The sequence below is a fragment of the Suncus etruscus genome, chromosome 12, assembly GCF_024139225.1.
Source record: "Suncus etruscus isolate mSunEtr1 chromosome 12, mSunEtr1.pri.cur, whole genome shotgun sequence".
Taxonomy (NCBI): domain Eukaryota; kingdom Metazoa; phylum Chordata; class Mammalia; order Eulipotyphla; family Soricidae; genus Suncus; species Suncus etruscus.
Window position 1 is genome coordinate 23,623,173 of NC_064859.1, and position 26,775 is coordinate 23,649,947.

Consider the following 26,775-nt stretch of genomic DNA (forward strand, 5'->3'; position numbering starts at 1 on the left):
AAGTAAAATGATTCATTATTCTAAGATTTTTTAAATAACTTAACAAGTTCCATTCTAATAAGCTACTAAATAATAATTTTAATATTATAGTTTTCTTCATTAATATATTTTTAACATCTTACCCCTGAAATTTTAAAGCAAATATAAACTGATAAATTTTTATTGATGATCAAATATTAAGACAAATGTGGCTAAAACATATCAAAATCACAACAAAAAATGTATCTTATAATTTCTATAATACTCCCTTAAAGATAAAGATTCATCTACTGGCAAAAATTATAATAAACATACGTTATAATGAACAAGTTCCATTTATTTCCATTTCATTATGGAGGAAATACATTTTAAAACATGGGAGAAATCCTTAACAACAATATGTAAACTCTAAGAAAACCAATATCAAACAATTTTAGAAATAAAAAAACGGCAAGCTGTAAAATACTGCTGTCAAAATCTATCTGTAGTCGAAGATACTACATATCAAAGTATCAAAATAAAATTCCTATGTCAGATTTTAGATATCAATGTTCCTAACGAACATTTATTGGTTGAATGGTTTTTTGGGCCACACCCAGAGATGCTCAGAGGTTACTTTGGGGGTGCTTGGAAGACCATACATGATGCTGGCTATCAAATCCTGGATGGCTTGGCAAGTTACCTAACCACTGTACTATCTCTCAGGGCACCCTATAAAACCTTTCAAAACATTATTAAATAATATACATTATATGAATTAAAAACTGGCTTTTGATATCTTAAAGGCATAACAATAAACTTTAATAAATCTCTCCTTTCCAACAATCTTACCTGTTTTGATTGAAGCTTTATTACCTTTAGCAGATACTGATACCACAGATTTTACAGAACCAGCAGGTTTCCCTAAATCACAAAAACTATAATCAAAACTAGCTCCTTTAACTAATTACAATCTGCAAAGAATCTAAGAACTTGAATAACAAGGCAAAACTTATATTATCACCTTTGAAGCACAGATTATTTTTTATTTCTGTTTTTGGGCCACACCCAGCAGAGCTAAGAGCTAACACCTCATGGGCTCAGGAGACCAGGATTCTGGGATAGAACCTCGCTCAGCCACATACAAGGTAAGGTCCTACTGGCTATACTACTGCTCTGGCTGCAAGCACAAATCATTTTCTAAATCGAGCAATAACAATAAATTCTCCAGGAAGAAAAATGACATTATAATAAGAATTTAAATCCTATTTTTGAAATATATAAAAGTAGCAACCTGGCAAATGAAATAAATCAACATCCTTTTTGCATCCTTCAAAGAAATATCTTGGGAGGGAGAACTTCAAGTACTGTTCAGTGGAAACAGGATTATTTCTGGCAATTTGTGATCAACCACGTAGTAAAAGCTAATACTAGGGCCCGAGGATGCAGCTGGGCTTAGGATGTTTTGCCAGGGACCACTAGGGCTTCGTGGAGGTATTGAAGATCACCAGAGCCAAAGCCAGCAGGGATCAGGGGCTTTAGAACAAAGCAGTACTGGGCTAGGGGGTAAGCTGAGGAAGTGGAAAAAGCATCCACGTGGTGGCTATGATTAGACTTGCACCTGGATGTATACTACCCCCTCTATCTTTTCTTGGCACTTTAAAAGGAATTTTCTAGCAACTCTTGACCCTCTCAGGTTACAGCTTTTAAAACACTACTATCTAGTGTTTCATATATAGTAATACAAAATAATGTATCACGGCTGGAGAAATAACGTGGAAGTAAGGCGTTTGCCTTGCATGCAGAAGGCCGGTGGTTCGAATCCCGGCATCCCATATGGTCCCCCAAGCCTGACGGGAGCGAATTTCTGAGTGTAGAGCCAGGGGTAACCCCTGAGTGCTGCCGGGTATAAACCAAAAAATAAATAAAGTATCACAAAAAGTAGTACTTGATAGTTCAAGACTATTTCTTCTTTTCTGTGACTAAAAGGAACATAAAATAATCAGGATCAGGAATTTAATATGAGTTAGGGGCCATGACTTTATGTCCCGGCACTATGTGGATTCCTGAGCATCCCTAACTGTAGCCCTGGAGGCCTCTGAGCACTGCTTGACTAGCCCTCAGTAATATAGACACCTTAGGACCTAAGTATCTGAACAAGCAGTTCCCAGGACCACTGAGCACTGCTTTTTTTTTGGGAAGTGCTGCTTCCACCAAAATATAATAACTTTAAAAGTTGACTCATTAGTCAATATTTGGCAAAAAAAAAAAAAAAGGAAAAGTAAAAGGAGAAAAATTCTAAGGGAAGAAAATTTTATCATTGCGCTCATTGTATCATTGTACTCATAAGCTCAGGGGCACCTAGAGGTGCTTGAGGAACCTTTTGTAGTGCTGGAAAATGTATTTGGGTCATCTTCATGCAAGGTAAGCATCCTACCCACTAAAATGTCTCTCCAACATCAAGAACACTATCTAAACACTATGGCTCACTATTAACTACATTTTATGTTGTTTTTTTTTTACTACAACTAAAGGAAAAGAGAACAGTCATCCTTAGAAATAATTTTCCAAATAAATGCACTGCTTTTGATGATTACAAATAAAGAGTGTATTAAGGCTAGAGAGAGAATCCAGAGATAAAGGAACTTGCTTTGCATAAGGGTGAACCCAGCTGCAATCCAAGCACATATATGGTCCACTGAGCACTGGGAGCATCCCTGAGAAACATCAGGTGTGGTACCCTTTCCCTCCACAAAATACAAATGAAAGCACAGTATCTATTAACTCTCCTTTCTTAAATTTCTAGACGATTATAATTTTAAGATCAGAATATCAATCTCAAACTAACCTAATCATACTAATGTTCCATGGAATATGCTTAATATAAACTATAGATTATGCTTAACATAATTTAAAGTCAGTATGTTCAGGTTAATAAAAATCATACCTGAAGATTTATTCACTTTGACTGTAGATATCTTTGCTTGTCCAGTTTTGACTAAAATAAAAAAATATATTAATGAGACAGTCATTAAAAGTAACATTTAGGTTCAGAAACGAGCTAACCTGAAAATAATTCTGGACAAAAACAAAACACAAGAAACATCTCTAGGTTCATCTTTTTCATTGTGGAAGTATGTAAATTCATCTACATGTGGAATCACTGAAACCAAAAAAAAAAAAAAAAAAAAAGATTAAAATATTTAAAATAATTAAAATTAAATTGCCTTCCAAAAAAGATTGTACCAATTAAAATTTATACTATTAGTAAGTGAAAGTAGAGCTTTCCTACCTAATTAAAACAGAGACATCACTAATTCCAATCTGATTGAAACTGGTAATTTGGGGGCTGGGCGTCAGCCCAAGATGGACCTACGTTTGATTTTCGACATCCCATATGGTCCATCAAGCCGGTCAGGAGTGACTTCTGGGTGCAGAGCCCAGAAGTAACCCAAGTGCCTTAGGTGTGGCCCCAAAACCGAAAAAAAAAAAAATAAATAAAAAGGAAAAAAAAATCATTTAGTTGCTTTCATTACTAGTTATTTCTTTAATATGCAGTATTTTCTTGTGCTCTGTCTACTCATTAATATTTGACAATTTATTTCACGATATATTTATATTGACTTCTTTTTCTTATTTATGAGCTCTTCATATCTATCTTTTAAATCCATCAGGGTTAAGGCGCTTACCTTGCTTGTAACCAATGTTGGTATGAACCCTGGCACCCCCATAAGATCCCTCTAGAACAGATCCAGAAATAAGCCCTAACTAGTGTTAATTTGGCCCCAAACAATAAAAATAAGTATCACATAGAAAACAATTTCTTAAATGCTGTACAAAAGAAAGTATTTTACAGAAAAAGTAAGATATTCTACATAGTTTAAATCACTAGACTAGGGCCCGGAGAGATAGCACAGCCTTGCAAGCAGCCAATCCAGGACCAAAGGTGGTTGGTTCGAATCCCAGTGTCCCATATGGTCCCCCGTGCCTGCCAGGAGCTATTTCTGAGCAGACAGCCTGGAGTAACCCCTGAGCAATGCCGGGTGTGGCCCAAAAACAAAACAAAACAAAAAAACCACTAGTGTATTAGTTCCAATCTGAAAATTTATCCAGATAAAACCCAAAACATGCTCTACTATCCTTCCCAAGAGCAAATTTTCAAATCACAATTTCCTTTTCATTTTTTTTAAGATGGAGTGCAACTCAGTGGAAGAAGAATGAAGAATACAATTTCCTTTTCTAAATGTTTTATGTCTACAATAAGCTTTTCTGTGTTATCCTACACTATCAAGCTTTATTTTTACTGGTTTATAAAATGCATATTCTAGCGTATATGTGCAAGGCACACATTTCCTAGGGCTACACCAACTCATTCCCCCCATATAAGTGGCCGTATTTCTCTCCACCTTAACAATTCTACGTGGACTAATAAAAAGAGTTCGTTCAGCTGTAGAGCACTTGCCTTTTATGTGTGAAGCTCTGTGTTCAACTCCTGTCACTGCTGAAAAAGAATAACTCAATTTAATAAATCATATGCAAATTTGATTGAAAAAGATAAATCTTGGAGCAAGCGACAACTCTGGTTCAATCCCTGGCATCCCCAAGCCAGGAGTGATTTGGGAATGCATAGCCAGAAGTAACCCCTGAAGGTCACTGTGTATGGCCCAAAAACCAAACAAACCCCTCCCCAAAGATACATTTTTTCTGAAGCTTTAGAAACAATACTTTTTGCTAATTTGGGGTCATCACTGGTGGCAATCAGAGATTACTTAACTCTGTGCTCAGAAATCATCCTGTGGTACACAAAAGACCATATGGGAAGGCAGGGATTGAATTTGGGTCAACCGCATGCAAGGCAAACACCTAACACACTGTACTCTTTCCAGCTCCAGAAACAACTTTAGTGCACAAATCTAGAAATATCCATTTCTTTCTAGTCTTTTTCTTTTCTTTTCTTTCTTCCTTTTTTTTTGTTTTTTTTTTTTTTTTTGGGTTACACCTGGTGACGCTCAGGGCTTACTCTTGGTTATGCACTCAGAAATCGCTCCTGGCGTGGGGGCCATATGGGACACTGGGGGATTGAGCTGCAGTCCGTCCTGGGTCAACTGTGTGCAAGGCAAACGCCCTACCGCTGCGCCACCGCTCCAGCCTCTCTAGTCTTTCTATTTAATGGCAATTAGCAGACTTTCAAATTCAAAGGGGACCAGAAATTGCAATACATTTCTTTTTTGTCTAATGTTTATTGGAAGGACCTCTGAGGAGGAAAGAACTAAAATTAAGAGTTATTATGAAATGTGTGATAATTACTTAGGATGTCTCCATACAGCCACTATGATATACTCATTAATTTAATTATTTATCTAGTCTTTGGGACCAGAAAGATAACACAGTGGAGCGGGTAGGGCGTTTGCCTTGTATGCAACTGATCTGGGTTCAATCCGTGGCATCCCATATAGTTGGTCCCCTGAGCCTGGCAGGAGCGATTTCTGAGCACAAAGCCAGGAGTAAGCTGAGCTCTGTCAGGTGTGGGCCCCCAAAAAAACCAAAACCAAAAAAAATATATTTAATCTTTTAGGAAACAAAATATAACCAAAAACAAGAAAACAAACTAAAAATACCTAAAAACCTATACATTATCTTACTGACTCAATATTTCAGAAATAATTCATAATTGCCTGGTAATGTATGTTAAACACTAACTTAAACAATATGAAAACTAATTTGGGCTCTTTCTACTCTAGCACAATATATGTTTTACTAACACCATAAGTCATTATTTGGAGAAGTGTACTAAAAATAACTTACTAGCAGAAGTCACAGTTTCAGTGGCTTTGGAAGAATCTGAATCTTTTCTATTTAAGAGAACAAAGTATTAGTCAAAGATTAAAATTTAAAGTTTTATAATTTCCAATAATGCAAAACATCAAAATTTAAACAATCTAAAATTATGTGAATGACATCCCATTTAAACTGAAAACAGCATTATAAAATAGTTAAAGCAATCATAAAAAATAAAATTCTAACATATTCATTTTCAAAAACAAATCACAAAACCACTTACTTTAAAGTAGATACAAGTGTTTTCTTTGGATCTGATGTCTTCTTTTTCAACTCTTTGTTCTATTAAGAAAAAGTTATTTTAAAAAACTTAATTTCTTCTCCAACTATAGAGAGCAATTTAGAAAATATAAGAAAATTCAACTAAAAAGCACATTGATCTTATCATAAAGTATGATTATTGGATTTTTGTATTTACAATTTGATCTGTAATCCTGATAGATCTTGTGTTTTGTTACTCACCGATCTTCTATTTTCATTTATTGATTTTTGGGCTACACCAGGTGTGCTCAAGGGCTACTTTCATTTTGGTGATTCATAGGAATCTCAGGGAATAATAAGGTGCAAGTCTCTCCTCTCCTCTCCTCTCCTCTCCTCTCCTCTCCTCTCCTTCCCTCTCCCTCTCCTCTCGGTTTTTGGGTCACTCCTAGCTCTGCACTCAGAAATCACTGCTGACCACCCCCCCCCAAATCGTGGAGCCGGCGTGGTGGCACTAGAGGTAAGGTGCCTGCCTTGCCTGCGCTAGCCTAGGACAAACTGAGGTTCAATCCCCTGGTGTCCCATATGGTCCCCCAAGCCAGGAGCGATTTCTGAGCGCATAGCCAGGAGTAACCCCTGAGTGTTACTGGGTGTGGGCCCCCCCCAAAAAAAAATCTCTGCTGGCAGGCACAGGGTACCATATGAGATGCTAGGATTTGAACCACTGTGCATCCTGGATTGGCTGCGTGCAAGGCAAACACTCTACAGCTGTGCTATCTCTCCGGCCCCAGGATATTTCATTTTTTTTTTTCTGTACCAATCTTGTCTGCAATCTTTTGTTCTGTTTACGAAAAGTACAAATAAATGTATAATTATGTTTGGGATCACACTTGGTTGTGCTTAGACATCCTCTTGGCTCTACTCTGAGGTAGGGTTCATTCTGGGATTTAACCATAATGTCTGCTTTCCTCTCCCCTATTTCCTAAATAAACATGTTTTACTTCACTATTCATCTCTTCTTGAAATTCTTTTCTGTGAGGGAGAACAATGTACCTGGAAAGGCCTGGGAAAGATTTAGGACTGACGTTTCCTCTCTTGTGAAGAGTAATTCTTATTTCCAACTTGAGTTTGATGGCTCCCGAAGAAAGGGAGAATGAGGATATCATTTCTGAGACCAAAGAATCACCTTACTGGGCTGGTGAGACCTAGAAGACTATACTGTGCAGGTTTCCCTAAGCATTTCCCTTGCTGACCAAAGTGAGTAGAGAGGAAAGCAAGAGATTCCCTTCTCACTGTGGCACCTCTCTCTCTCCCCACTTTTCAATAAGACACCCAAAAGACTCTATGTCCTTCTAGTGTGAGAGGCATAGCTCCCAATGGCAAGCCAATGAATAGGTTTAAAACAAGGGAGTTAACACCATGAAAATCTGTCATGCAGTACAATCCACTATTTTCCACTAGGAAAATGTCTTTTGTAGTCTTTAGAGGAAATTTTGCCCTCAGGTCGGTGAACTAGATTCCTTTCCTTAACTATCGCATCCCTCAGTTTAGAAAGTGAATAGAGATGCTACTAAATCCAGGACACAGGCTACTCACTAACAAAAGCAGCAGAATCTAGTAGAGAAGAGATGCAAGCCACTAGCAAGGGAGAGAAAACAGTTTACTCTCCTCAAACCCAGTGAAGATTATGCAAAGTGATCTGTGATCTCAAGCCTGCATTCTTCCTTGAACTTATTCTCACTTGCTTGTCTCAAGATTTCTTTGCTTACATATTCCCACCCTGGGGAAACCTGTCGTCTCTCTTGAACATATATTTCTTCCTTACTATCCCCTCAACCTTTTTAAATAAGTTTCAATAAAAACATTTTTGTTTCACACCAAAATTTAAAAAAGGGGCAAAGCAACGGCTCTGAAACCAAAGGCTTGGTACACAGCAATGTTTGTGTCAGAAGCTAGTTCACACCTCAAGTGATGCCTGAAGTGGACAGAATGTCTCAGTGATGGACATATACAATCTAATGATTCTCATGTAATTTTGTGGGTTTCCTCCACCAGGGCCCTAGGATGGTGACTCATCCCCAACTTTTAGGGATCCTCACCAAGACATGCTTAAGGATCTTGGCTAGGTATGCAGCTGTGGTTTTGTGGGAAACCTTATCACTCCTTCCAGGAATCTTGTAGTGGAGAGCAGTGATCACTGGAAACTGAAATTTAATGACTCTCATCCAACTCCATGGTTTTTGGTGTTAATGGAGTGGTATTCCTCCAGCAACAATTAGGGATTCCTCACAGCAGAGCAGGGAACTGAATACCTTCTTGCAAAAACTTGCTAAAACATCACAAAGATTGGACTGAGAATCCCCACAGGAGAAAGAAACTTGAGAAAGAAAATGTCAAAATCACCTTGGTCTTTGTTTCTGGTGGTGCCAGTTTTCTTCACATAGGCCCCTAGGGAGCCCTATGAGAACTCAGCAGGAGCACCTTTCTCACTTGCAACAAATGACTGGAATTAGTCTTTTCAGACTCTATTTAGTTGTTCCAGTATATGGAACTATATGTCATAAAATGCATTTCATGGCAGTTTAGTCACCAGTTCTTCAATTAATCAAGTCTTGATTTTAAGAGATCTTTTAGAAAAAGTGATACATTGCTATCTGAGGCTAATTTATTCCTCTGAGCAGTTGCACTATCTCTGCCTAATCACTTCAAGTTGTTCTTCAGTTAATTGCAAAAAAGTCTTTAACAATACTCATATCCACTTATATGTAAATTAGGTCTATAGTATATCTCGCCAGGTCTGTTCCCTTTTTATTTTAAACTTCAATAAAAAAACTACAAATGTCATGAAGTGTGGATGGAAGATCTGTTTTTACCAAATGCATCTTCTATACATATATTACAAAGGCCAACACACAAGTATTTAAGAAATAGTTCCTAAATTAAAACTATAATACATTTTTTACCTAAATTGATTTTCTTTTCATTATTAATCTTCAATATATTGCCCATAAAACTCAACTACTGTTCAATTCTGAGCATTTAAAAACATTCCAAACAATCTTATTGGCATTTAGCTGTTTGCTCTAGATTTTTTTTGTGTGTTTTTGGTCGTATCTGGTGGCACTCAGGGGTTACTCCTGGCTCTACACTCAGAAATTGCCTGAGAGGCTCTGGGGAACATATGGGATGCCAGGAATCAAACCATCGTCTGACCTGGCCTCGTGCAAGGCAAACGCCCTATCACTGTGCTATCTCTCCAGCCCATTTTTGGTTTTCAGTTTTTTGGGCCAAACTCAGTGATACACAGGGGTTACTTCTGACTGTGTTCAGAAATTCATAGGAAATGCCAGAGATTGAATCTGCATCAGCTGTGGGCAAAGCAAATGCCTTACCCTCTCTAGATTTTCTTAGTAAAAACACTTCTCTGGGCCAGAGCTATAGCACAGCAGTAGGGCTTTGCCTTGCATGCTGACGATCTGGGACAGACCCGGGTTTGAATCCTGGTATCCCAAATGATCCCCCAAGCCTGCCAGGAGCGATTTTTGAGTGTAGAAGTAGGAGTAACACCTGAGCGTCACCAAGTATGGTCCCCAAACATTTCTCTATAAAAACACTAAAAATCTAAAATTACATTTTTGCAACTATTATACAACTATTTCATAGCTACAAATGTTTACTAAGAAAATTTAATATTTTCCTAGCAATGCTCAGGGGTTACTCTTGGCTCTGCGCTCAGGAATTATTTAGGGCTTGGGGACTATTTGGGGTACTGGGGACTGAACCAGAGTTGGCCATATGCAAGATAAGCACATACCCATTATACTATTTCTCCAGTCCATGTGTGATCCTTTAAGGACGGGTATAGAGAAATCATATTAAAATTAGACCAAAGGGGGAAAAACAATATCATAGGAGAAAACCAATAAACTTGAGTAGAAAACTTGTATGTATACATACAACCACAATTAGAAGAAAGTACAACAGTTCAATTCCTGGTCCTACATAGTCCCCTGCACATCACCAGGCACAGCCTCTACATATCTTTTCAAGTAAGAAATTAACAACATAAAAGTTATTTCTTGGACACCTTTTCCAGGGCTAGAGCATTGCAGGAGGGAAGGAGGCACAGATTTGATCCTCAATACCATGGTATTCACTCACCTGAGTACTTACAGATGTGAAACAAAAACGTTTTACTAAATTTCATTGTTATTTGAACTTATATATTGCAAACCTGTTGTACAAACATTCCTATTTTATGTTCTCCAATATGCACAGTTTAGAAGAAACACAAAGGATTTAAATACAACCTACCTGGACTTTTTTCTTTCCTGGAACACATACTTTAACATTAACACTTTTCCCATTTATCAGAAGAGGTGTTGTTTCAATGTGCTTCATGACTGCAGTAACTGCCTCTTTAAATTCCATTTCCAAGTAAGCCTAAAAGAAATATAATCCATCTTTAAAACTCTATCTTAAAATTTCTCTGCCTTTTGTGATCATGAAACTATAAAATTATCTGGTTACTTCTATGTTTTGCAAGAATATAATCAAATCTTTAAGATGATATCAGTTAACCTAATAAAATTTCTGTATTATTACCAAGAAAAGAAAAAGTGTTATTTATACCAAGCACACAGACAAAAATGTAAGAAACAAAAAAGCAAACTCATTGACAAGAGTAGCATCTAATCTAGATGTTATTTCTTTCTTTTTGGGGGGTGGTGGTGGAGGGGATTTTGGGTCACAACCTGCAGTGCTCAGGGGTTACTCCTGGCTCTACGCTCAGAAATCGTTCCTGGCAGGCTAGGGGGACCATATGGGATGCCAGGATTCGAACCCCCGTCCTTCTGCATGCAAGGCAAATGCCCTACCTCCATGCTATCTCTCCGCCCCTAGATGTTATTTCTGATGTATAAGTCTTTTTGCAAGAATGAAAGTACTACCAAACACATTCCCTTGTCTTATCTCAGAACTTTATGTTCTGTTCAGTCCAGAGGTATTCCTCTAAACTTAGTGAACTATGTATAGGAATAAATAAATACATGTAAAAAACACATACTAAAGAAAATAGTCTGTCTCAGTAAAACTGTTTATGTGCTAAAGCAACTGTTGGTAAAGAGGTCTTTTGGGCCCGGAGAGATAGCACAGAGAGATAGCACAGTGGCATTTGCCTTGCAAGCAGCCAATCCAGGACCAAAGGTGTTTGGTTCGAATCCCGGTGTCCCATATGGTCCCCCATGCCTGCCAGGAGCTATTTCTGAGCAGACAGCCAGGAGTAAACCCCTGAGCACTAGCGGGTGTGGACCAAAAACAAAAACAAAAAAAAAGTCTTTCACTCCTGTGTTTTTGTGGGGGAGGGGTGAAGAGTTGGCCACACCCAATAGTGTTGAGATCGACTCAGAACTATGCATGTATTTTAGATTAGAATAAATGACGGGGCCGGGCGGTGGCGCTGGAGGTAAGGTGCCTGCCTTGCCTGCGCTAGCCTAGGACGGACCGCGGTTCGATCCCCCGGCGCCCCATATGGTCCCCCAAGAAGCCAGGAGCAACTTCTGAGCGCATAGCCAGGAGTAACCCCTGAGCGTCACAGGGTGTGGCCCAAAAACCAAAAAAAAAAAAAAAACAAAAAAAAAAAAAAAAAAAAAAAAAAGAATAAATGACTCGGGGCCGGGCGGTGGCGCTGGAGGTAAGGTGCCTGCCTTGCCTGCGCTAACCTAGGACGGACCGCGGTTCGATCCCCCGGCGTCCCATATGGTCCCCCAAGAAGCCAGGAGCTACTTCTGAGCGCATAGCCAGGAGTAACCCCTGAGCCTCACAGGGTGTGGCCCAAAAACCAAAAAAAAAAAAAAAAAAAAAAAAAAGAATAAATGACTCACCTCCTTTCTATATGGAACAATAAGAACGTCATTAACTTTTCCAAATGGTTGAAATATTTTCCTAATATCATCTTCAATACAGCCATCCTCTGGTAATTCAGATATAAGAAGAACTGAACTATAATTTGAAGACTGATCTTTCCGAAGCTAGTTTAGAAAAAAAAGAAAATTTAAATAAAAAACTATACTATACACACACACACACACACACACATATATATATAAAGACATATATATGTATATATATATACACATACTATATATACTATATAGAAGTTCATTCTTGGGGCCGGAGAGACAGCATGGAGGTAAGTTTGCCTTTCATGCAGAAGGTCACTGGTTCGAATCCCGGCGTCCCAAATGGTCCCCCGTGCCTACCAGGAGCAATTTCTGAGCATGGAGCCAGGAGTAACCCCTGAGTACTGCCGGGTGTGACCCAAAAACCACAAAAGAAAAAAAAAGAAGTTCATTCTACTTCACAAAGTAGAATACCAATATTTCCCAGGGCGACAGCAGTAAGGCATGTGCCTTGCATGTGATCAACCCAGGTTCAATCCCCAGCATCCCATAGCAGAGCCAGGAATAACCCCTGAGCACACCTGGTGTGCCCCCTCCCCCACAAATTTCCAAATGTCACTTTTCCCCACCCTTAATTTTAGTATCTTAAAGTCTTTTCTAAGTATTTTACCACAATTAAAATTTTAAATGGGGCCCAGAGAGATAGCACAGCGGCATTTGCCTTGCAAGCAGCTGATCCAGGACCAAAGGTGGTTGGTTCTAATCCCGGTGTCCCATATGGTCCCCTGTGCCTGCCAGGAGCTATTTCTGAGCAGACAGCCAGGAGTAACACCTGAGCAATGCCGGGTGTGGCCCCAAAACCAAAAAAAAAAAAAAAAAAAAAGAAAAAAAAGAAAATAAAATTAAATGGTGAGCTGGACATGTGGTTCAATGATAGTCTTTTTTTGTTTGTTTTTTGGGCCACACCCGTTTGATGCTCAGGGGTTACTCCTGGCTAAGCACTCAGAAATTGCCCCGGCTTGGGGGGACCATCTGGGACGCCAGGGGATCAAACTGCAGTCCTTCCTTGGCTAGCGCTTGCAAGGCAGACACCTTACCTCTAGCACCACCTCACTGGCCCCTCAATGATAGTCTTTTATGTGAAAGAAACCCTGAATTCAATTTCCAGCACTGCATGCTCCCCTGAGCCTGAGCAGTACCCTTGCCATCCAAGATTCTCAAATTCTCAAAGAGAAGGCTCAACAGACTGGAGTTCATGCTTAGTACCATATATGATCCCTAGATAACTAAATTGAAGAAACTCCCAAGCAACAAGATGAGATTAGAGGGCTGTTGCCAAGCTTAGTGTGGTCCCCCCAAAAAATCAAAATTAAAATGTGTTTTATGGGGACAAGTGCTTTTAGGGTACAAGTAGCACAGTGAGTAGGGCATTACTTAGCATCCCATATTGTCCCTCAAACCTGCCAAGATAATTTCTGAGAGGCAGAACAGGAGTAACCAGATTGTGGCTAGGTGGGGACCAACCCTCACCCTCAAAGTGCCAGTTAAAAACAAAACTAGTGGGGCCAGAACAATAGTACAGCGGTAAGGCATTTGCCTTGCACCCGGGCAACAAAGGATGGACCCCGGTTCAAATCCTGGCATCCCATATGGTCCCCTGAGCCTGCCAGGAGTGACTTCTAAGCGTAGAGCCAGGAGTAACCTGAGAATCGCCGGTGTGACCCAAAAACCAAAAAAAAAACAGTAAAAAAAAAAAAAAAAGTACCATAGGTAAACTTGAAACTATTAGAGAGTACCTTTTTTTCAAAGTATATTTTGGGTTTTGGAGATGCACAAAACACACTAGAGTATATTCAGACGTGACCCTTAGCAGTGGGACATGGGTTGGACACATGTAAGGCAAATACCTTAGTAACTGTACTAAGAGTACAGCACTGCCCATCAATAGCTACAGCTGTTACAGCTTTGTTCACACTGTTCTAACAAGTTAAAATAATTTAAGAGCTAGAGAGATGATTCTTTAGTCCACAGCCAGTAGTAACCCCTATATATGCCCAGATGTGGTCCCTTAAAAAATGTTATCTGGTATATTTAATTCAAAAAAATACTGAATTTTCAATTGTGTGTGTGTGAGAAATATAAAAAATAGGTACTAGAGGGAATATAATAAGGTATGTACTAGCATTGCACAGGGCCAACCAGTTTGATACTTATACTAACAAAGGAATACCTTACGCTGAAGAGAAACTGTTTTATCAGACACCTGTTTACATTCTGGTAAGGATTCATCTTCAAGATTCTTTGATTTATAACGAGTAGAATGTGCTAAATTTGAATCACTCTTTGTAGAGCTTGTCAATTTAGTTGATGGCTTTGATCCACTGCTACTTTTAGGCTTTAACACTGGTGAGTGTCCTTTATCTGCTTCGAGATGCTTCTGTTTACTGGGTTCTGTCCCATGTCCAGATCGTTGTACTACATCTTCCAATGCTTTTTTTCTATCTAGTAAAAGGACAAAAACATAGTATCAATTGAAAAGAAATTAAAAGTAGAGTGAAACTAATACCATAACATTAGAGGGGAAAAAAAGAAATCCAAATCCTACCATACTTAACACTTAGCTACCTTTTTTTTTTTAAAGATCATGTCTAGTATTTATTGTTTACATGGAAGAAAATCATAGCATACAAATTAAAATGTCATGAATGGGAAAATATATTAGACAATAATACACTTAAACATTAGCATGAGGCTAAAGTTCCTATATATGATGTGGCAAATCCAATCTATAACAGCACTATTCGAGTACTTGAAGAAAAAGTGGCTTGTTACTGTTCATAGCTATCTTATTATCTCATAATTACAGATCATATACAGATTATATCTTATAGAACATATCTATCCCTTCCCCCCACAAACCTCCACTCAAAAGGCTTTTTACTCAAGTTTCTGATTCAGTGAGCGTCTCTTATACCAGTTATCTAAATTCTTGTTTTAAGGTACAACCTAGTACAAATCTAGTTCAATCTCCAGAGCTATTATATGGCATCCCTAGCAGTGCCAGGTCTATCCCCAGAGGTACTTGAAAAGTACTGCACTAGCACTGGTAGAACTGGCAGTGCAGGGCCTGAGTAGCACAACATTCTTAGTCCTTATTATTCTACAGTTCAGCTGTGAATTGCCAGGGTAGCCCCTGGAACCCTTGGAAACTACTTTGACATTTGGTTTTAGAATACTGTATGCTCTTAAAAAGTAAGGAATCAGGGCCGGAGAGTATGGCGTTTGCCTTGAATGCAGAGGTTGTTGGTTCGAACCCCAGCATCCCATATGGTCCCCAAGCCTGCCAGTAGTGATTTCTGAGGGCAGAGATGGGAATGACTGAGTGCTGCCAGTGTGGCCCAATAACAACAACAAAAACAGTGAGGACTTCAAAGAGATTTCTTTGTGTAAAATCAATGCAAACAATATACTCAAAATAAGCCTTACAAATAAACCCCCATGTTAATATACCTTTCAAAACCATTTTAAATTCCACAATACACACAAAGGAATTAGTCAAATGAGTAGCCCCACTCTAATATTTTCCAAGAAATTGTAATAGGATTAAAACACACCTAAATTATGTCAGAATCTGATCCAATTTGCTAGAAATATCATTTTATTAAAATATGCAAAAAAAAAATCCAACTTCATAAATAAGAAATGTGAAAAAAAATGTGGAAAATGTTACAGATTTCTGAAAGGAGTACCAAAAAAATAAAACAAGTATTTGTTTGAGTTATTGCTAAAGATTATTAAACCAGATTTAAGATTAAAGTTTATTCAATGTTAAAATATACCTGGAATACTACTATGAACGATATGTAAGACACTATGATTAAAATAAAAATTATATTAAAAAAAAGTTTGTTTCTGGGACTGGACAGGTAAGGTAGCAGGAAGGGCATTTGCCTTCTATGTGGCCAGTATAAATTCTATCCCCAGCACCCCACATGGAGTGAGTCCTAAAAAGAGTCAGGTGTGTCCCTCCCCCCCAAAAAAATAGACAAGGTGATAGTACAATGGAGAGCCTTACATGTGGTTGACCTAGGTTCCATCACAAGCACCCTATATGGCCCCCCAAATTTAACAGCAGGAGTAAACCATAAGCACAGCTGGATGAAAAAAACTATAGTTCATCAGAGATAAGTCTATGATTAATTAGTGGAACAGATAAACTTAAAAGGTTTAAAAAGCCTAGGGCACATAGCAGAAATCGTCAACTTCTACGAAAACTTGTCAGTTTATAAGTCACAACTTCAAACTAAGGGGCCGGAGAGATAGCAAGGTGGTGTTTGCCTTGCAAGCAGCCGATCCAGCCGATTCAGGACCTAAGGTGGTTGGTTTGAATCCTGACATCCCATATGGTCCCCTATGCCTGCCAGAAGCTATTTCTGAGTAACCCCTGAGCACTGCTGGGTGTGGCCCAAAAACCAAAAAACAAACAAATAAACAAACAAAAACAAACAAACAACTTCAAACTAAGTAAATTACAGAAAAAAATTTAAATTATAGAGCCTTTTTTTCCTGGAACAGTCATCAGCAAATAACCAAAATGATCAATCTAAGGGGAAAAATAAGTATACCTTATCTATACTGACCTTTTAAAAAAATCTAAAACTGTTCCTTTAAACACATACAAGAAAGAAAGGTGACAGTGTAGACATAAAGGGTATGTGCACTGTTCAAAAAAGTATACCCCACAAATGTTACCATGGAAAATCTGGAAGTTTACAATGTTACCCAGCATGCCTGTCATTGTTTTAAATGAAAAAGAGCAAGAGTCAATGCCAAGAGAATTAATGTTTCAATATATTAAGCATTCTGATATTAGAGGCAGCTTACTGAAACAAGTGGAGAAAAAAACATGGGTTTAACTGAAGCACCAATGTCCTTCACTCTGAACATACTTTATGAGAACCAATGGATAAGACTAAGTTGCTAGAACCTAATACCCTATGAAATCAATTTTTGAAAAAAATGAAAAGACTGTTTAAGAGTGACATGCTGGGGCCCGGAGAGATAGCACAGTGGCGTTTGCCTTGCAAGCAGCCTAACCGCCGGGTATGGCCCAAAAACCAAAAAAAAAAAAAAAAAAAAATGAGTGACATGCTTATGGGCCCTTGGTTTGACCAAGGCACTGCAAGAATAAAAACAAAGAAACACATGATGATCTTAAAGGTACCTGATGATCTCACTGATCTCCTTACTGTCCTTTCAGGACTAACTGATCGGTTGTATTTTGGACTGCCTCTATATGGAATTCTTGCTCGATGTGGTGAGCGGGATCTGGACCTGTATCTAGAAATATAACGATGGCAAATTCTTGGACTTCGACTTCTTGGTCTATACGTGTAATGAACTGGACTTCGAGATTCTCGGAATCTGTGACCTGAACTTGATCTCCTGGACCGTCTAGGACTAGGAGAATGGGAACGTCTTCTTGGAGTTTCATTTTCTTTTCTATTGCCTTCATTTCTATAGAGAACAAAAACCAGACAAGATTTAATGATTTCATGTAAATTTAAACTATATGATAGAAGTACCTTCTTAAAGAAAGAGTACCAAATGAATAATATATATTATTTACTTAAAAAAATTTACTATTTGTTCTGTTGAAATTCAGTCTTATAGGTAAATAAGAAACAGCCAGATCAGATTCATCAGCCCTCTAATTGTTTATAAATACTGTATTAAAGTAATTTCAAAAGACTATCAATTTATTGGGCTTTTCCTAGATCACAGTTCAAGTATGTTCTGATATTGTTAATAAAGAATTTAAGAAATGATTTCCATAAATAAATGTTTTCAACATTTTCCTGAAAGACTATCCCATCTACATTTTGCTTGCATGTATAATTTGTGTGTATATATGCGTTGTATGTATACTATATGTACGTTTACACATATACATACACACATTTAAATAGTCTTCTGAGCACTTACAATCTGAATCGCATAGCTTTAAATAAATATTAAGTATAAAACATTTTTTTAGAAAAGACGCAAAAAAAAAACTTCACAGGAAGAAGTTACCACATTTAAGCTGGGCTAATTAAGAAAGATTCAGAGATTGTTATATTTGATTGCTGTTTAAAAGTAAAAATGGTCAAAAACAGGACTCAATTCAAAACAATACCTTTTTAAAAAAAAGACTTGTTTACTTTTAAATGAATAAAGTTTTTATTACACCACTATTAAAAAAATAATCACCTTCTTGATGGGAGAATCTCAGGATTCCAATCAGGATACCTAGTTTAAGAATAAATAATATTAATGATCAGTTAAAAATGACTAAGGCTCAATTAATTTTTCCCTGAAGGAAAGAAGACTGTTCAAACATAACATAATTGATTCATTAATCTAATAAATATAAAATCTGATGTGAAAGTAAAATATTTTGAGTGTCTAATAGAGAAGGCATTATGCTGGTAAGCAACTGGGAGAGATGTCAAGTCTGAGGGGTCATTCCCCATACTTTCTTTTTTTTTTTTTTTTGCTTTTTGGGCCACACCCGGCAGTGCTCAGGGGTTACTCCTGGATGTCTGCTCAGAAATAGCTCCTGGCAGGCACGTGAACCATATGGGACACCAGGATTCGAACCAACCACCTTTGGTCCTGGATCGGCTGCTTGCAGGGCAAACACCGCTGTGCTATCTCTCCGGGCCCTCCCCATACTTTCAAGGCATTCTATTTATGTAAAATAAGCAGTACACTTAAAAGAATTAAGACATTCTGAAAAGGTACAAGATACAAGTTTAAGTAGGGGAACACATTTTACCAAACTCCAAGAGGACACATTTATTTTTTTTGGTTTATTTTTTTTGGAGGGGAGCCACATCCAATAACGCTCAGGGGTTACTCCTGGCTATGCGCTCAGAAGTCATACCTGGCTTGGGGGACCATATGGGACGCCAGGGGATCAAACATGGTCCATCCTCGGCTAGCGCTGGCAAGGCAGATAGCGCCAACGCGCCGGCCACAAGAGGGCACATTTCTACAAAACCCCAAATGAATGGTATTGCTTACATGGCATCAAATAATCCTTGGTAAGATTTATCTATTGGAAAGAACTAGCAGAGAATTAACATAAAAAGTAGTTTTTCAAGGAGGTGGGTAGGCTTGGCATATAGAGGGGGAAAAAAGTAGTTTTTCAAATAACTGTTAATAAAGGTCTCTTTCCATCAAGATGGATTTCTTAGAAGTTAGGTTTCTTAAATTGGCAATACATAACTGTAGGCAAAATAACAGAAACCAGTCTAGTTGCACTATGAAAACAATAAGGGAAAACATCTGAGACAAATTCTAAAATTAGGGCCAGGGATGTAGTTCAGTGGGAGAGCACTTTCCCTGCATGAGTAAGCCCTGGGTTTGATTCTTTTTTTTTTTTTTTTTCTTTTTGGGCCTTACCCGGTGACGCTCAGATATCGCTTCTGGCCTGGGGGGCCATATGGGATGCTGGGGGATCAAACCTTGGTCCATCCTAGGTTAGCATGCACAAGGCAAATGCCCCGCGCTTGTGCCACTGCTCCAGCCCCTGGGTTTGTTTCTTGAAACCAAAAATGTTGAAGTTAAAAGGGCTGCATATGGGCCAGAGAGAAAGCATGGAGGTAAAGGCGTTTGACTCGTATGCAGAAGGTCGGTGGTTCGAATCCCGGTGTGCCATATGATCCCCTGAGCCTGCCAGGAGCGAATTCTGAGCATAGAGCCAGGAGTAACTCCTTAGCACTGTCAAGTGTGACCCAAAAACCAAAACAAAAAAAACAAAAAGGCTGCATACTTGGGGCCAGAGTGGTGGCGCAGTGGTAGGGCATTTGCCTTGCACACAGCTGACCTAGGACAGACCGCGCCATCCCATATGGTCACCAAGACAGGAGCAATTTCTGAGCACATAGCTAGGAGTAAGCCTTGAGCATTACCGGGTGTGGCCCAAAAACAAAAACAAACAAACAAAAAAATAGGGTGCATACAGGGGCCAGAGCACAGCGGTAAGGTGTTTGCCTGTGGCCAACACAGGATGGACCCCGGTTATGGATCCCATATAGTCTCCAGAGCCTGCCAGGAGTAACCCCTGAGAGCCGCCAGGTGTTACCCAAAAACCAAAAATAAAAAATAATATAGATGCATACAAATAAAAGACTATGTGGAATCAAGCATTTCCAAAGAATGGCAAAAATATTTTCAGAACTGTAAATGAGTATCTGGAAAAGGGGAAAGAAATTTGAAATATTCATAAATCAATCATGAAGAAGTTACAGTTAATATAGTTAAGAGTGAGACTAACAATATAGATCTGGAGGTAGAGAACTGAGAGAATGCACATACCAAGTTAAGAGTAAAAATTCAAATACACATTAATGAAAGAGATTAAAGGGTAATTACAGAAAGAAAAATGTTATCTTCATTTTTAACCTTTTTAGAGAATCGGGACTGTAAAGCTTAGAATAGTGATTAAATCAATTATTACACTTATATATAAAAATATTATTTTAATCCACAAAAGGAGGTAAAGATATGCAGATAAGGAAATGAAAGCACCAGCCTCAATAGGTTTCCTACCAGATATAAAACAAAATATCCAGTAAATGCAATGTGGATTTTTTCTTGTTCATTTGTCTCAAACATTGTTAGCTGGCTGACAATATTTGTTCTAAACTCCCCTTTCCCTTGCAAGACTCTACTTAAAGACAAAACATACAAGCAAGCCAAAACACAAACCAACCAAGGACTATGCAAGGAAAGGCCTTGCATAAAGACAATCTGGATTTGATCCCTTTGGTTTCCCTGTACTGCTAAGAATAATTACAAGTGCACTGGAGATTAATCCCTGAGCTTTGTCAGATATGGCTCAAAACCAAAAACTAAACAAAAGTATCTACTTTCCATCTCAGACACAGGTATAAAAAAACAAACAAACAAAAAAAAAAAAAACAGGTAGATTTCTGAAGAAAAACCAAAAAAAAACAAACAAAAAAACCCCAAAACACACACAAAAAAACTTGCTCCACCTTCCTGATTTAAATGGGGCAGAAGAGATAGTATAGCAGTAGGGAGTTTGCTATGCATGTAGCTGATCCAGGTGGTTGGAATCCCGGCAACCCATATGGTCCCGTGCCTGCCAGGAGCGATTTCTGAGCAGAACCAGTAACCCGAGCAAAATCCGCTGTGACTCAAAAAGAACAAAAATAGGGCCCGGAGAGATAGTACAGCGGTGTTTGCCTTGCAAGCAGCCTATCCAGGACCAAAGGTGGTTGGTTCGAATCCCGGTGTCCCATATGGTCCCCCGTGCCTGCCAGGAGCTATTTCTGAGCAGACAGCCAGGAGTAACCACTGAGCACCGCAGGGTGTGGCCCAAAAACCAAAAATCAAAAAAAAAAAAAAAAAAAAAAAAAGAACAAAAATAAAATAAAACAAAACAAAATAAGGGCTGAAGAGAGAGCACAGTGGTAGGGTGTTTGCCTTGCACGAAGCTGAGCCAGGATGGACCTGGGTTCGATTCCGGTATCCCATATTGTCCCCTGAACCTGTCAGGAGCAATTTTTGAATAACAACCCCTTAGCGGTGCCGGGTATGGCCCAAAAACCAAATAAAATAAAATAAAAAATGAAATGAGACAAGTTCCTAGGAGCATTATAAAGTAAAAAATTATAAATAAAAATGTTGACAGTGAGGCTGGAGAGAGAGTGCAGCACTAGGGAGTTTGCCTTGCATGGAGCTGACCCAGAACAAAAACAAAACAAAACAAAACAAAACAAAACAAAATAAAATAAAATAAGGGTTGAAGAGATAGCACAGTGGTAGGGTGATTCCCCTGCACGAGGCCGATCCAGGGTTCAATTCCAGTATTCCATATGGTCCCCTGAGCCTGTCAGGGGCGATTTCTGAGCACAGAGTCAGACGTAACCCCTGAGTGTCACCAGGTGTGACCAAAAACCAAACCCCCACCCCCCCAAAAAGTTAATAGTGTCTATAACTTCACTTATCATCAATTATGAATACATGAATAGTTTTACTTCACCTACTCATACTTCAAACCATGAAAATAAACAAAACCATAAAGACACTTGGCCCAGAACACAGTGAGAAAAAGGAAAGAAACTGAGTTGGAGAGAAACACAAATATAAAAGAATAGGGGTCAGGGCCAATTGGTCTCAGGTGCATTGGTGGAGATTAAAAAAAAAAAAAAAAAGACATAACTAAATATCCAAGTCAAAGACAACAACAACGGAATCAAGAGACCCAACTCTTAACAATCTAAACTTTAAAGGAGCCTGTTATACTGGCAGGCCAGGGGGCAAAGGGTATTGGATACATACACTGAGAACATGGTGGAGGGATGTAAACTGAGGTGGTGGGATTGGCCTTGATTCATTGTATGTCTCAAACCCAACTATGAAGGGCTTTGTAAATCACAATGGTTTCAATAAAATTAAATTAAATTAAAAAAAAAGATCAATAACTCATAAGGCTCAACTAGCAAAAAAAAAAAAAAAATCTTAGTAAACCCCCTGACAATTACTTAATGACCCTGTTGAAGACTTAATAATTTTCACAAATTTTCTTTTTGAAGTATTTATTGATAATTTAGTCATTTAGTTTTAACAGCAATATAAAATAAACTATTTTGTGCCCCCTAAGGGGCAGGGCCTGGGGTGTGGGTGGAAAACTGGTAACAATGGTAGAAAGATGTTACACTGGTGGTGGAAATGGTGTTGAAACACTAAAAGCTCAAAATAACTACATTATCAACACCTACAATGTAAACTATGATGTTAAAATAAAGTAATAAAGATTTATTAATTAGGTTTTTTATAAAGAAACCATAAAAATAAATCCCTATTTTATGGCATAATTTTTAAAGGCAAAACCTTTGGATTCAAACAAAGCTGGATCTAAGTGTAGACACCTGCCAGTTACATTAAGAGTAAGCTTTATATAGCTAGTTGTCGACAAGGAGGAGTTTTATTTCCAAGGTCCTCCAGCTTTTGGATTCACAAGAACTTGAGAACTATTAATCAACAGTTGGCATTAATGTTTCAGATAGTTACTGGGATGATTGTATGAAACAGGTTCTTATCTCCACTGCCCAGGAGAGAAAGATAAAAGATTGACACTATTCTGTAAATAGAATTTGGACCCTTTATACTCTGCCTCAATAATTTTAAATATTCAGGGGTCAGATAATACCACCTGTGATAATTCCTACCTGTGATAGGTAGGACACTTGCATTGCATAATGCTGACCCAGGTTTCCTAAGCACTGTCAGGAATGATCCCTGAGCAGAGGCAGAAAGGAGTAGTAAGCCTTTAGCACTGCCGAGTATGCTCCCCAGATAAGAAATTAAATAAATTCCTTTTCACAAGCATAATACTCTTTATTACAGTAGACAATGTAACAATGGCTAAGAACAAGAGCCTAAACAATAGATTTCATAACAATATAGTTTTTTTTCTTTGTTTTTTTTTGGGGGTCACACCCGGCAGCGCTCAGGGTTACTCCTGGCTCTACGTTCAGAAATCACCACTGGCAGACGCGGGGGACCATATGGGATGCTGGGGGAATGTTGCCATTTTCTCTAGATAAATTGATGACAGTGCTTATAGTTAAAATGCCCTTGTTTACATCACTGTCGACCAACAACAAATAACAATTCTTACCTAAACCCCCTCAACTTTATAAAAACCAGATAGTCCATTGGTATATGTATGGATTAAGACATTTTTCATTGACAAAAGCAGTGTGACCTACCCAATTCAGGTAACATTATCTCCTTACGATAGCGTATTTGTCTGCACATGAACTACATAGGGAAGCAACTCAAAGCTCTATTTTTAGACTATATGATACAGGAAGGCATATTATTCAAACAGAGCTTATATCACAGCTACAGAAATAGGCACAAGACACCAACCAAGTAGAGTACTCTAGTCCCACATGCATAATTTAGAAATATAAATCTAATTAAAAGTGAACAAAAGTCAAACCCAGAGAATCTACAGGCATTCTGAGGAAAGGTACTATTTTTCTACCAATGCACACTATATATCTATATACACATATACACACATATATACTAGTTATAAAAATTATGTTAAGCCCATAACTATGGGAACTATGGAGGGGTTATTTTACTTTTTGGAGGAAGAAGTGTGTCTGATTTTCAAAAAGTCAAATTTAAAGAGAATGACCAAAAGCAAAAATATCTCTCAGACACTTTTTTGGGGCACATCCAATTCAGTCATTCTTGAAATCAGAACTACTACTTTTTTTTTTTTTTATGGGGACCCATGTCTATGAGACGAAAAATAAATTTTACTTTTCAGCTGATGACATTTTAAGCACTACTCTGGTATGCAAGGTGTCTTCAGGGAAAACAAAGGGCAGAGGATCATTAGGAGGGACAACACAATGGTACCAGACCCTAGAATCTACATATCAAATAACTACCCTAGATGAGAAAGCCCTGCTAGAGGTAAGGTAAGGTAAGGTAAGATGAGGTGGAGGTGTTTTTGGGTAAGTAAAAAACAGGTTTTTCAAGAAACAGGAGGAGAGAAAAGGTTTTGGAAGAAATGTATTTGCAGTGGTTGGAAAATGGATTTTTGGGGGGACAGAAATAATTGTTTACCATCATGGAGCTAGACCCAGAAAAACAAGTTGCTAATGCCAGGTTATACTCAAAGTTAGAGTTACAAATAAACTAGCCAGGGCCCGGAGAGATAGCACAGCGGTGCTTGCCTTGCAAGCAGCCGATCCAGAACCTAAGGTGGTTGGTTCGAATCCCGGTGTCCCATATGGTCCCCTGTGCCTGCCAGGAGCTATTTCTGAGCAGACAGCCAGGAGTAACCACTGAGCACCGCAGGGTGTGGCCCAAAAACCAAAAAAAAAAAAAAAAAATTATAATAAACTAGCCAGCGGGGAGCTTTTGGTGGGCTTTCTTACTGAAATTTCTTTGTGATTGCAGGATAGCTAAGGCTGAATTACTGTAGTAGAAAAGGAGACAAAAATCAAAATAAAAGGAAAAGAGAAAATATAATGTCACAGCCATGTCAGAAATATAACCAGGGGCCGGCGAGGTGGCACTAGAGGTAAGGTGTCTGCCTTGCAAGCGCTAGCCAAGGAAGGACCTCGGTTCAATCCCCCAGAGTCCCATATGGTCTCCCCAAGCCAGGGGCAATTTCTGAGCTCATAACCAGGAGTAACATCAAACGGGTGTGGCCCGAAAACCAAAAAAAAAAAAAAAAAAAAAATATATATATATATATATATATATATATATATATATACAGCCAGTAATTCATGCAAGGGTCAATGATTGACTTCTCCAATGGGCCTCTGGCAGATATTTCTTGAGAAAAAAATTAGGCACTACACCAGAAAAGCCAAAAACCACGTCTGATGCATGCTTCCCTAATAAATGGAGACATGCATGCTGCATGCCTTTACAAGCATGTGTGTGCATTCTCTCCATGTGTGGGACCTCTCTGTATGGATGTGAAGAGATTTCATCTAGTATTTGGGTGCATAATAACTCTGTGAGTTATGCGTATTTTTACATGTGAGTAAAAGCCCTCTATATAGTACGCATGTTTGCATGATGGATAGTGCAGAACTACTTCTTAAGCTTCCCAGTTAATGTTTCCTTACGTAAGAGGAAGTAAGCTTCTTTACTTAAAAAGATGTTTGATGGGGCTAGAGCAATAGTACAGGAGGTAGAGCATCTGCTCTGCATACTGGTCCCTGAGCCTGCAAGGAGTGAATCCTGAGTGCAGAGCTAGGAAGTAACTCCTGATATCAACAGGTGCCACTCCTTCCTCCTTCACAGGTACCCTGTCTAAAAACCAGAAAGATGGAAGACTGAATAAATACATCTAGCATCTTTATCTCCTACTTAAGGTTTAATTTGGAAATAAATAAAAGAGGGTAAATAATTTATATGAGAATATATAAAAGAGAAGACCTATAGTTAAGCACAAACACTGGTATTTGGTTTGAATTTTGTTATTTATCTGCTGGGTGGGGTTTGGGAGAAGGGAAACAGTGAGGGATAGAAGGGAAAATAATCTGCTTTGAGATAGATTCCTACCAAGGGCAAGCCAAGAAGGAATGAATCAATGATGATGTTACACGCCTATTGCTAGGGTGAAGGAGATAGCACAAAGAACTGGAGAATATACTTTGCATGCAGGGGACACTGTTTCAAACTGTGGCACTGTATCATCCATCCCCTGAACACTGCCCAGAGCAACCCCAAATACAAAGTCAGGATTAGAATAACTTTGGAGAACTGTCTAGTATGTCCAAAAAAAAAAAAAAAAAACGTCTAACCATTTATGTTAAAAAAGGAGTCAAGGGCCAGAGCGGTGGCATGGAGCAGTGCTAGCACTTAGGACAGACCGAGGTTCTATCCCCCGGTGTCCCATATGGCCCCCCCTAAGCCAGGAAGGGTTTCTAAGCACCACCAGGTGTGGCCAAAAAGTCACACAAAAAAAATGGAGTCAGAAGAAAAAATATTTACTTTGCGTTTTGAAAAAGAAGTAAAACACATATATATCCCTCTATAAAACTAGTATCCCAAATAAAGAGTGACTTTCAAAAAATATTTTTCTCCAAAATATCACAAAGAATTTCTTAGACAACCTGTCACACATAAACATCCTGTAAATTTGCATTCTCTGAAAAGTGAAATATTGATCTTACTGTTGACGTAATTGTCGGCAGCTCTCAATATGAGTAGATGTATTTTGATGCTGAATCCAATCCTATTGTAAAAGAAGAAAAGTGCTAAAATTAGAGTAGTTCTCAGTTGACTAATGAAATTAGAATTTTTTAAATGACAGTGT

General features: G+C 38.5%; 1 protein-coding gene across 1 annotated transcript in view; it reads right to left on the reverse strand.

Moving 5' to 3' along the window:
- The window catches only part of ZNF638 (zinc finger protein 638), a 121,057-nt gene that overhangs the window by 34,356 nt on the left and 59,926 nt on the right, over nucleotides 1-26,775 (reverse strand). Inside the window, exons 3-11 of the mRNA XM_049785138.1 lie at nucleotides 26,633-26,694; nucleotides 18,147-18,185; nucleotides 17,119-17,411; nucleotides 14,125-14,396; nucleotides 11,877-12,023; nucleotides 10,309-10,437; nucleotides 6,020-6,078; nucleotides 5,764-5,810; nucleotides 2,906-2,956 (exon numbers count right to left, since the gene is read on the reverse strand). Coding sequence (XP_049641095.1) covers nucleotides 2,906-2,956; nucleotides 5,764-5,810; nucleotides 6,020-6,078; nucleotides 10,309-10,437; nucleotides 11,877-12,023; nucleotides 14,125-14,396; nucleotides 17,119-17,411; nucleotides 18,147-18,185; nucleotides 26,633-26,694 — 1,099 coding nt within the window. The remainder of the gene's footprint in view (nucleotides 1-2,905; nucleotides 2,957-5,763; nucleotides 5,811-6,019; nucleotides 6,079-10,308; nucleotides 10,438-11,876; nucleotides 12,024-14,124; nucleotides 14,397-17,118; nucleotides 17,412-18,146; nucleotides 18,186-26,632; nucleotides 26,695-26,775) is intronic.